General features: G+C 38.7%; 1 protein-coding gene across 1 annotated transcript; it reads left to right on the top strand.

Moving 5' to 3' along the window:
• The first annotated feature begins 6,098 nt into the window (after positions 1-6,098).
• Positions 6,099-6,458, top strand: LOC138910092 (uncharacterized). The gene has a single exon (XM_070201315.1). It carries the CDS (start codon positions 6,099-6,101, stop codon positions 6,456-6,458), a length of 360 nt encoding a protein of 119 aa, XP_070057416.1.
• Positions 6,459-11,751: the final 5,293 nt, after the last annotated feature.

Below are 11,751 nucleotides of genomic sequence, written 5' to 3'. Positions count from 1 at the left end.
TATGAACGTGATAGTAAGATGTATAAAGTGAGTAGTATTTTAAGATAATCCTTAATTATGTGAATTAGTGGGTAATGGGAAAACTAAATAGTTAATTAATAATTAATGATTGAGTAATTAAAGTCTTTTGGATAAGGGTAATGAGCCAAAAGCGTGGCAGCAGAATGAATCTTCATCAACGCCAAAGTATGACTCATTATTTCATGGAATTAGGTGGCAAAATTTAAGGGATTTTTGTGGCATGATCAATTGAACTTTTAAAAAGAGAATCTTTATATGTCTTAAAGACATAAGAATCATATCCATTCATATAACGTGAGTTCTATCCGGAGATCTCTATATTTATAGTTCAATACAAATCATTAGACCAAAGTCTATCTCTCAACTCAAGATCATTCTTATGAATTATTACCTCTACTTTTTGTATGTTTTCAATTTACTATCATACATCTTTATTGGAATTGGATAGGCTGTTGCAAAAGTCTAGCTTGAGCCGCACATCATTTTAGTAAAAGAGAAGCATTATATGTCTAAAGAACATGAGAATCACATCTCTATTCTTAATTAACGTGAGATTTTGCAATATTAATGGAGTACGGTGTAATCTTTCTCAAGAATATCATTCAGATTTTCCCCTACTCTAGGTATGTGAAGCTATCCCCTTCATTCTTTTGCACGACTCCGATTATACATAATGTAATGAACGAGCTCCCAAAGATACTTTACTCTTAGAAGCTAGCAGTACTTACATTGCTGCCCTTCTTATGAAACGATTGATATTGATGTTACTTCTCTTATTCATATATTATCAATGTTGTTGGTAGTTCCTGATTCTTATAAGATTCTTGATGAAGATTTAATCCTAATAACGTGTACAAAGGATACCGACCTTACGTCACTCCGAAAGGTTCAAAATGTGATTCCAATGAGTCCAGCATGCATCATATATATATGTATCTATTTTACTCTACCGAACCGCGCTATAGTTGGCCGGGTACGGCACCTATTGTGCAACCACTGATCAGTTGGGTTTCACTGAGCTCCACGTGGCCGGGTACGATTCTATCGAGCCATATGATGGCCGGGTATGTTTTATCGAGCCTATTATGGCCGGGTACGATATGATGATGGTGATGCCCGTAAAGGCATATGTTTTAAAAGTTTATGTATATATATGTATGCATCATGTATTTCATGTCAGTAGCCCTCAGAGGTACCCAGATGTCACAGGTTGTATATTCTCTATCCCTGTTTACATTACTGTTTTTACTTATGCTTTCCTGCCTTACATACTTAGTACATTATTCGTACTGACGTCTGTTTTATTGGTGGATGCTGCATGTCGTGCTGTTGGTCCTGATAGACGGGTAGAATCAGTTTGACGAGTCCTCATAGTAGACGAAATTGGCATTCAGCGAAGGATCAGTAAGACTCCACCTCGGTCGGAGTGCAGCCGAGTCTATGAGTCATAGTGTCAGAGTTTTTCTATAGACTTATGGGTACGCCGGTACCCTATCCCATTTGATGTCAAATAATCTTAGAGGCTTTGTAGACAGAGGTTCATTTTGTACAGCATGTCAGAGGCCTTGACGGCCCATAAGTATTTATGTTTTAAGAAAAAAAATGTTTCTCTGATACAGTGTTTTTCCACTTACACTTTTAAATTATGAGTCGTGGCCATGTTGGCCCATGATAGATACAAAAGGAATGAGTTCAGCCAAATCGACCTATGTATGTTCTAGTTTTGGTCGAACGATCATGAGTTACAGAGTGGTTCACTCGGGCCAGCACGTCACCGGGTGCCAGCCACGCCTCCCCAAGTTTGGGGCGTGACAAAGTGGTATCAGAGCGGGTCATGTCCTAGGGAGTCTACAAAGCCGTGCCTAGTAGAGTCGCACTTATGGATGTGTTGCGCGCCACATTTATAATTGAGAGGCTATAGAGAATTTAGGAAATGTTACCCTTCTTTATTTTCGAGATCGTGCCATAGAGCTGAGTCGTAAGAAGTCAGTATGAAGCTTTCGCAAGATTTTGTATGCACTAGAGGTGCAAGTATTACAGTAGAGCTTTAATGCATAATGTGGTAGGAAGGTTATGAAAGAAACAACAAATACGATGCGAGATTGAAAAGTAAGTAAGGTAAAGTAGAGGTGAAGAAGGTTCGAGATACTCAACTACAAAAGGTTGTGAATAGTCGAGACTTCAGATATAGTTTGGGTTTTAGTTTAATTTACAGAGGAGATCCTAGTGAATATTTTGTAAATCTCTAAGAGTTAACATTCGAGGACGAATGTTTTAAAGGGGGGAAGGTTGTTACATCCCGTACTTTTCTACAGAGGATTTGTGACCATAAGACCCCGTAAGTTTACAACTTTGATACCGTTAGATATATATTGATATGGTATTTTGAGTGAAATATTTTTGTAAAACGGTTTAAGAAAAAAATAATATGAGATTATTTTCATACCATAAGCATTTATGCTATTTGTAACAAGTGATAAGTAAGTGTTATAAAGGTCAGAGGATTAACGAATCAAAAAAATTGAGTATCACCGAAATTGTTATTTGGGATAAAATACGGTCCGAGTTATAATACCCGATATTTATGGACTAGTACCATACAAGGTACCCTATGAACGTGATAGTAAGATGTATAAAGTGAGTAGTATTTTAAGATAATCCTTAATTATGTGAATTAGTGGGTAATGGGGAAACTAAATAGTTAATTAATAATTAATGATTGAGTAATTAAAGTCTTTTGGATAAGGGTAATGAGCCAAAAGCGTGGCAGCAGAATGAATCTTCATCAAAGCCAAAGTATGACTCATTATTTCATGGAATTAGGTGGCAAAATTTAAGGGATTTTTGTGGCATGATCAATTGAACTTTTAAAAAGAGAATCTTTATATGTCTTAAAGACATAAGAATCATATCCATTCATATAACGTGAGTTCTATCCGGAGATCTCTATATTTATAGTTCAATACAAATCATTAGACCAAAGTCTATCTCTCAACTCAAGATCATTCTTATGAATTATTACCTCTACTTTTTGTATGTTTTCGATTTACTATCATACATCTTTATTGGAATTGGATAGGCTGTTGCAAAAGTCTAGCTTGAGCCGCACATCATTTTAGTAAAAGAGAAGCATTATATGTCTAAAGAACATGAGAATCACATCTCTATTCTTAATTAACGTGAGATTTTGCAATATTAATGGAGTACGGTGTAATCTTTCTCAAGAATATCATTCAGATTTTTCAGTATATACAAGGTATGTGAGGCTATCCCCTTCATTCTTTTGCACGACTCCGATTGTACATAATGTAATGAACGAGCTCCCAAAGATACTCTACTCTTAGAAGCTAGCAGTACTTACATTGCTGCCCTTCTTATGAAACGATTGATATTGATGTTACTTCTCTTATTCTTATATTATCAATGTTGTTGGTAGTTCCTGATTCTTATAAGATTCTTGATGAAGATTTAATCCTAATAACGTGTACGAAGGATACCGACCTTACGTCACTCCGAAAGGTTCAAAATGTGATTCCAATGAGTCCAGCATGCATCATATATATGTATCTATTTTACTCTACCGAGCCGCGCTATAGTTGGCCGGGTACGGCACCTATTGTGCAACCACTGATCAGTTGGGTTTTACCGAGCTCCACGTGGCCGGGTACGATTCTACCGAACCATATGATGGTCGGGTATGTTTTACTGAGCCTATTACAGGCGGGTACGATATGATGATGGTGATGCCCGTAAAGGCGTATATTTTAAAAGTTTATGTATATAGATATATGTATCATGTATTTCATGTCAGTATCCCTCAGAGGTACCCAGATGTCACAGGTTGTATATTCTCTATCCCTGTTTACATTACTGTTTTTACTTATGCTTTCCTTTCTTACATACTTAGTACATTATTCGTACTGACATCCGTTTTATTGGTGGATGTTGCATGTCGTGCTGCAGGTCCTGATAGACGGGTAGAATCAGTTTGACGAGCCCTCATAGTAGACGAAATTGGCATTCAGCGAAGGATCAGTAAGACTCCACCTTAGTCGGAGTGCAGCCGAGTCTATGAGTCATCGTGTTAGAGTTTTTCTACAGACTTATCGGTACGCCGGTACCCTATCCCATTTGATGTCAAATAATCTTAGAGGCTTTGTAGACAGAGGTTCATTTTGTACAGTATGTCAGAGGCCTTGACGGCACATATGTATTTATGTTTTAAGAAAAAAAAATGTTTCTGTAATACAGTGTTTTCCCACTTACACTTTTACATTATGAGTCGTGGCCATGTTGGCCCATGATAGATACAAAAGGAATGAGTTCAGCCAACTCGACCTATGTATGTTCTAGTTTTAGTCGAACGATCATGAGTTACAGAGTGATTCGCTTGGGCCAGCACAGCACCGGGTGCCAGCCACGCCTCCCCAAGTTTGGGGCATAACAGAGGACCCTGCGCACATAGGCGATTCACCTTGTCCGAAGATGGAACCTTGTTCAGAAGTATGTTCGATGGCCCTCTCGCCATATGTCTGGTGTAACGACCCAACCGGTCGTTTTGAGCTCTAGCACGTCGTTCGGCGGTTGGAGTCCATGAGCAGCTTCACTTCAGGTATTATGACTTGTGCCTATGGTCGGAATTGAATTTTGGGAAGTACGGAGTTTGATCGGAAAGAAAATTCGAATTTCTAAAGCTTTAAGTTAGAAGAATTGACTAAGATTGGATTTTAGGGTAAACGGCCTCAAAATCGGGATTTGAAGGTTCCAGCAGGTTCGTATGATGATTTTGAACCCAGGCGTCTGTTCGGATTGGTTGTTAGATGTCCTGGGAGCGTTTCGGCACCTATTGTAGAAGTTAGCATTTTGGAAGAATTTCATTAATTTGAGTTGAAGTGCATTTCAAGGTTATCGATGCCCGTTTGGGATTCCGAGTCTGGGAATAGCTCCATATGGTGATTTTGGTATTGGGAGCGCGTCCGAAAGTGGATTTGGAGGTCCGTAGGTCATTTTGGGGTCATTTTGCGAAAGTTGGAAATTTGGATAATTTTGAGAAGTTTGATCGGAAGTGGAGTTTTTGATATTGGAGTCGGATTCCATTTTCGGAAGTTGGAGTAGGTCTGTAATGTCAATTATGACTTGTGTGCACAATTTGAGGTCAATCGGACGTAATTTGATAGGTTTCGGCATAGAATGTAGAAGTTGAAATTTTAAAGGTAATTAAGCTTGTAATGTGGTGCGATTCATGAATTCGACGTTGTTTGATGTGATTTGAAGGCTCGACTAAGTTCGTGATCGTATTCATTAATGACATTCTTGTGTATTCTTGTTCGGAGGCGTAACATGTGGGACACTTGCGATAGTATTACAGACCCTTCAGGATCGTAAGTTATATGTTAAGCTCTCCAAATGTGAATTCTCGCTAAACGCAGTAGCATTCCTTGTTCATGTGATATCTGACGAGGGCACTAGTGTTGACACTCAGAAGATCGATGAAGTGTAGAATTGGCTGAGACATATAATACCGTCAGAAATCCGCAGCTTCCTGGGGCTAGCAGGATATTATAGGCAGTTTGTAGAAGGTTTTCCTCTATATCAGCACCATTGACTAAGTTAACACAGAAAGCTACCAAGTTCCAGTGGTCTGACGCTTGTGAACATAGTTTTTAGGAGCTAAAGAATCGATTGACATCCGCGCTAGTGCTCACTCTCCAGAAGGAACAAAAGGTTATGTGGTATATTGTGATGCCTCAGGTATAGGTTTGGGGTGCGTATTGATGCAACGTGGGAAGGTGATTTCTTATGCATCAAGACAATTGAAGAAGCATGAAAAGAATTACCTGACTCATGATTTGGAATTTGTTGCAGTAATATATGCTTTGAAGATATGGCGGCACTACTTATACGGTGTCCATGTTGACATCTACACAGATCACAAGAGTTTACAATACATCTTCAAGCAGAAGGAGTTGAATTTGAGGCAACGTAGGTGGCTTGAATTATTGAAAGATTACGATGTCAAGATATTGTACAATCCCGGTAAACCCAATGTTGTGGCAGACGCTCTCAGCCGTAAGTCAATGGGAAGCTTAGTACATATTGAGGCAGGTAGACAGGGGTTGACTAAAGAGATTCATCAGCTAGCCAGTAGGAGAATCATATTGTTAGACTCTGATGACGGAGGTGTTACTGTACAGAATACGTCCGAATCATATTTGGTAGCTGAGGTAAAAGCACGGCAATATGAAGATCCTACCTTAGTACGATTGAGAGAGAGCATTCAGCAGTGTAAAATTTCTGCTTTCGAGATTGGAGGAGATGAGGCACTAAGATACCATGGCCCATTATATGTGCCTAATGTGGCAAGGTTGCGAGAGAAGATTATGATTGAGATTCATCAGTCCCAATATTTCGTCCATCCCGGCTCGACAACGATGTAACATGACATTAAGGAGCAATATTGGTGGGATAACATGAAGAAGTCTATTGCAGAATTTGTAGCTAGTGTCTTAATTGTCAACAAGTAAAGATCGAGCATCAGAAACCTGATAGATTAATTCAGAATATAGAGATTCCGACCTGGAAATGGGAGGTGATTGATATGGACTTCATTATTGGATTACCTCGCTATTATCATAAGTTTGATTCCATCTGGGTGATAGTTGATCGACTTACAAAATGTGCCCATTTTCTGCCAGTTAAGACAACTTACACGGCTAAAGATTGTGCGAAGTTTTATATCAACGAGATTGTTAGGCTTCAGGGTGTGCCGATATCTATTATATCAAACCGAGGAGCAAAATTTACGGCTAACTTTTGGAGGTCTTTTCAGAAGATTTTAGGCACACAAGTGAATCTCAATACTACATTCCATCTGCATACTGGCGGACAGGCTGAACGTACCATTCAGACACTTGAAGATATGTTACGAGCATGTGTTCTAGATTTCAAGGGGAATTAGGATGACCATCTGGCACTCATAGAATTCGCCTACAATAATAGCTACCATTCCAGTATTAAAATGGCCCTGTACGAGGCACTGTACGGGAGGAGATGTAGATCACTAGTTGGAGGGTTTGAAGTCGGGGAGACAGAATTATATGGGCGAGATTTGATTCACCAAGCCATTGAGAATGTGAAAGTGATACAAGAGCAATTGAGGACGGCACCAAGCAGGCAAAAGTCTTATTCCGACGTCCGACGTCGTAATCTGGAGTTTGAGGTTGGTGATTGGGTTTTCTTGAGGATCTCGCCGTTGAAGGGTGTTATGCATTTTGGGAAGAAGGGTAAGCTGAGTACGCGGTATATCGGGCCGTACAAAATTCTTCGACAAATTGGACAGGTTGCTTATGAGTTAGAATTGTCATCCGAATTGGAATTTGTTCACCCGGTATTCCGTGTATCTATGTTGATGAAATGTATTGGAGACCCTTCTCGGGTCATCCCTATCAAAGATGTACAAGTTACAGAGGATCTATCATATGAAGAAGTGTCAGTGGCTATATTAGATCGATAAGTCCGCAAGCCGAGAACAAAGGATGTAGCTTCCGTCAAAGAATTGTGGAGGAACAAGAATACGAAAGAAATGACATGGGAAGCAAAAGAGGAGATGAAGTCTAAAAAATCCTTACCTGTTCCAGATTTAAGATTACGAGGATGCCAGGGGAACGCAGGACACATTAGAAGGTGAAACAGCTCTATGAGGTAAGCAATAGCTTGAGAATACTCTTTATTAATATAAAATGGTGATATGCAGATAATGTACATATCCATAATGCTTTGTATAGCCATTTAAGGCCATAGGTTGGGTTTAACTGCTTGCAAGTTTGGCTAGTGTCCATTTTATAGGGGAAACGCATCCGTAAATTTCCGTCGGAATCCAGGATAAGTTCGACTCCCCATAAACCCTTACATTCGAGAATAAATGTTCCTAAGGGGGGAGGGTGTTACAACTCATATTCGCTTACGTTAGATCACGCCATAAGTTAGTCAACGTAAATCTGAGATGAAATTATCATTGAGATGATAAGAAGTTAATCCTATTGGTCTTAACGATACAAGGGTGTGTAAGAGTGGTTAACAAGCATTAGAAGTTAAACGAATCAAGGATGTTGTAACCCGTATTTTCGGGTGAAACTAGAGGTGATTAATATTTCCAAGAGGTCGTATTTTAAGGTATTTGAATCATATAACATCCATATCATAAGTCTTGAAGTCAAGCGAGTTATGAAACAAATGTCGACAAAAGTTGTCGCAACTTACGTTCATAATTTTACTTAAACTTTAGGCCAAATATTACTAAGCTTTTATCCCAATTCAATTGGAATTACGGGGTGATCTACCCACCACATTGTAGATCTTTAAATCTAGTTTCCAACTGTCATGACCCAAACCGATGGGCCGCGACGGGCAATTGGTACGTTACTCAACCGAGTACCAACATAACGTATCTTGTCATTTCATACTATCATAGATAACTGAGCCGGAAGGCTGCCATGAGATAAGTAGAATACAACATGTGATACCAACTTATACATAAGATATACGGGCCTATAAGACCAAAACAACCACTCGTATACAGAACATAGGCCGATAAGGCCATACAATCTTTTACGTACATGACATCAATCTACAAGCCTCTAAGAATACATAATTTTCATAAAGGTCGGGACAGACTCCCGCCATACCCAACAATACACGTCTAAATCATACTAACCAAACAAGCAACTCCGAAGCAAATGGAGCGCACCAACATCTTTCGCTGAGCTGATAGCCTACTTGAAGCGCTCTCGACCTGTCTATCGGGACTTGTGGGCATGAAACGCAACGTCCCCAGGCAAAAGGGATGTCAGTATGAGTAATGTATCGAGTATGTAAGGCACATAAATAAGTAAATAACAGACATGGAAGAAATATAGAGTAAATGACTCAACCTGTAAGTCTGGATAACTCTGTAAATCATGAAATAATTATAGTGTCGTGCATATGCGTATGAATGTCATGTTGTGCATAGGTACATGTTTCATAACATCATCAGGCCTCTCAGGGCATCCCATCATATCATCTCGGCCACTGTGGGTAAAATCATCAACTTATACCAGCTGATCAGGTGGTGGTGCGCATATAACGCCATAACCTTTCCCATATCACATATACATATATATATATATATATATATATATATATATATATATATATATATATATATATATATATATACACGTGTATATAATGACATATGGTCATGGTCAATGTGCATGTATAAATGCATATGAAATACATTAATAAAATCTCTCGGTACATCATAAGACCGTTATGCCTCTGATTAATATCATGAAATAAACTTTACCAACTTACGTATTTTTGAGACCCATGAACAGATGATAAAATAATATGACACATGGGGAAACAAGAACAGAAGCATCTCTAGTATTTCTATGAATAGAGTCATTTATGGAATTTGTGCATCTGCTCGTTTCGTTCGTGTCGTATAGATCATCCCAAAAAGAAAGAAGGGATATCCTTAACATACCTGAGCCGATTCTCTTGACAATGCCTCTAACACACGTCAATTGCGATACATGTAATCGGCGGATCGAAGTAGGGCAACTTCCAATCTCTCAATTGATAGGAATATCTAGGCAAACATATCTTCAGTAACATAGTTTTGCCAACCAAAAGTATGACACAAGATTCTGAAATGAAATTCTTCTTTAAAAGTAGGGAAACGATACTTTTGGAAATCCCTCTAATGTCTTTAACACTAAAGAATTAGCAGGTAGCTCTTTTGGATAATGAATAAAATAGTAGCAATTGGTTAGGAGAGCTTGTATAGTTATATAACAAAAAGAGACTTATCTTAGTAGGTGATGACTTAGACAAGAACCCCTCAAATATGTGCCACCTTTCTTCATATCGTATGAGTCACTTGGTGATTTTATTACTCATTTCATGGGCTGCCACGTGGGGGCCTTTGTCCCCACTTATTAATTATCCATAAATCCTTAATTACATGATTAATCTCCTATTAAATCAATAATTAATCAATTACCCACATAATTAAGAATTATCACAAATTACTTAGAATATTACTCCCTTTTAACACACCTTATACACCTTACTATCATGGTCATGGGGTACCTTGTATGGTACTAATCCATAAATACCAGGTATTTTAGCTCGGGCCATATTTTATTCCAAATTGTCAAACTTCGACGAAATTCATTTTCTTCGATTTGATTACCTTCTCACCTTCACGAATTTACTCATCACTCGTTTGAAATAGCATAATAATCTCAAAATAATCTCATTCTTAAACTTACGTCGATTAACTTACGATGAAACTTTAACATACGAAAATGCAGGATGTAACATCTCATTTCCGAGCTTCCATCAATTTATTTATGGCGTACTTTCATGTATGAAAATATGGGGTGTAACATCATTCTCCCCTTTGGAACATTCGTCCTCGAATGTTGACTGATGCACTTATCATTTTCATGACATATGCCTTCCGAATACTTAAGTACTCTCTTTGACATCTAGGCAACTGTTCTGTGAATAATTCCAAAGGCCAGGGCATTCCCCCCTTTATGACTTTTTCTCTCACCATGACTTGTGGTGGGAATCTTTCCAATCTCATAACTTTTGCTACCTTCTATCATGCATCCTGCATGACTTCTTCCTATTATGTGAGCCTATGCGACTCTTCCCTCCTCTTTCCTCTAGCTTTTAGCCAATCTCCAGGCCTCACTTTGTGAACATATACTAAATTATGTCAAGCTATCCCTCTGAGCGTCATTAGCTTTACTATATCTAAATAGGCCATACTATACCATAACTCTTACTTCGATTTATCGTTATTTAGATCTGCTACCAACTCCAGGTTACTCTCGTTGCTTATCCTTAAGACTGGTGGCCTAATCCCATCTCATACTTTGTAACTTTTATCCATCCCTTGTTGATTCACCTCAATATTGATCTACAATCTACCACTGAAAACTTGAGCTCTTATGTAACACGGCCGCTAGGGCTCACGTCTTATCGGGGAATATCTGAAATGATTAGACGGATCCACCTAGGGGCGATATCATGCTTCCATAACCATATTTCATAGTATCCCAATGTGATTCACCTTACGTGGTATTTTAATCCCATACAATTTGTGAAATCCTCTTCAAGTCATTACTCAATCGAAGGCCCAAACGTCATTCTTTACCCATCACAATTACACCCTCATTCTATTACCAGGGCAGCATTCTATCTCGTCTAAATGCTATTAGTCTTAGACTCCTTTGAGTTCATTCGGGCTATACTGAGCTTTCTATAATTTATAGAAATCATCAGCTTCCTTATTTTCATGAGCTTAATCCCGAGGACTTATCCATTCTTATCACCTTCTCACTCGCCCTTTCTTATCCTTACTCTTATCTTCCTAAAGCCTTGTCGCTTTACCATACTTTAGCTTGTGACCTACACATATCTATTTATACTACTCGCAACCTTCCTTCAACTTGCTTGCACCATAGATTTTCTTGTGTCATTCTGAAACATCAAGCGAGACACCGTATCGTTTCTAACTCTTCTTTACTCTTTTTACTAGACTTCTCGATACCTGGAAACTATAGGTTGGAAGATATGCCATTGACGATGTCGCCATGCTCCCTGGATACTGAATTCTAATGCTTCTAGCCCTCAATCTGAAGTATGGATTATTCACAATCTTATGCACCT

This window comes from Nicotiana tomentosiformis, chromosome 1 (assembly GCF_000390325.3).
Source record: "Nicotiana tomentosiformis chromosome 1, ASM39032v3, whole genome shotgun sequence".
Taxonomy (NCBI): domain Eukaryota; kingdom Viridiplantae; phylum Streptophyta; class Magnoliopsida; order Solanales; family Solanaceae; genus Nicotiana; species Nicotiana tomentosiformis.
The sequence above is the reverse complement of the archived record's forward strand: the minus strand, read 5'-3'. Positions and strand labels throughout refer to the sequence as shown.

What these genes read in the sequence shown, in the direction of transcription:
- LOC138910092 (XM_070201315.1), top strand. Translation starts at nt 6,099, where the DNA reads ATGGGAAGCTTAGTACATATTGAGGCAGGTAGACAGGGGTTGACTAAA.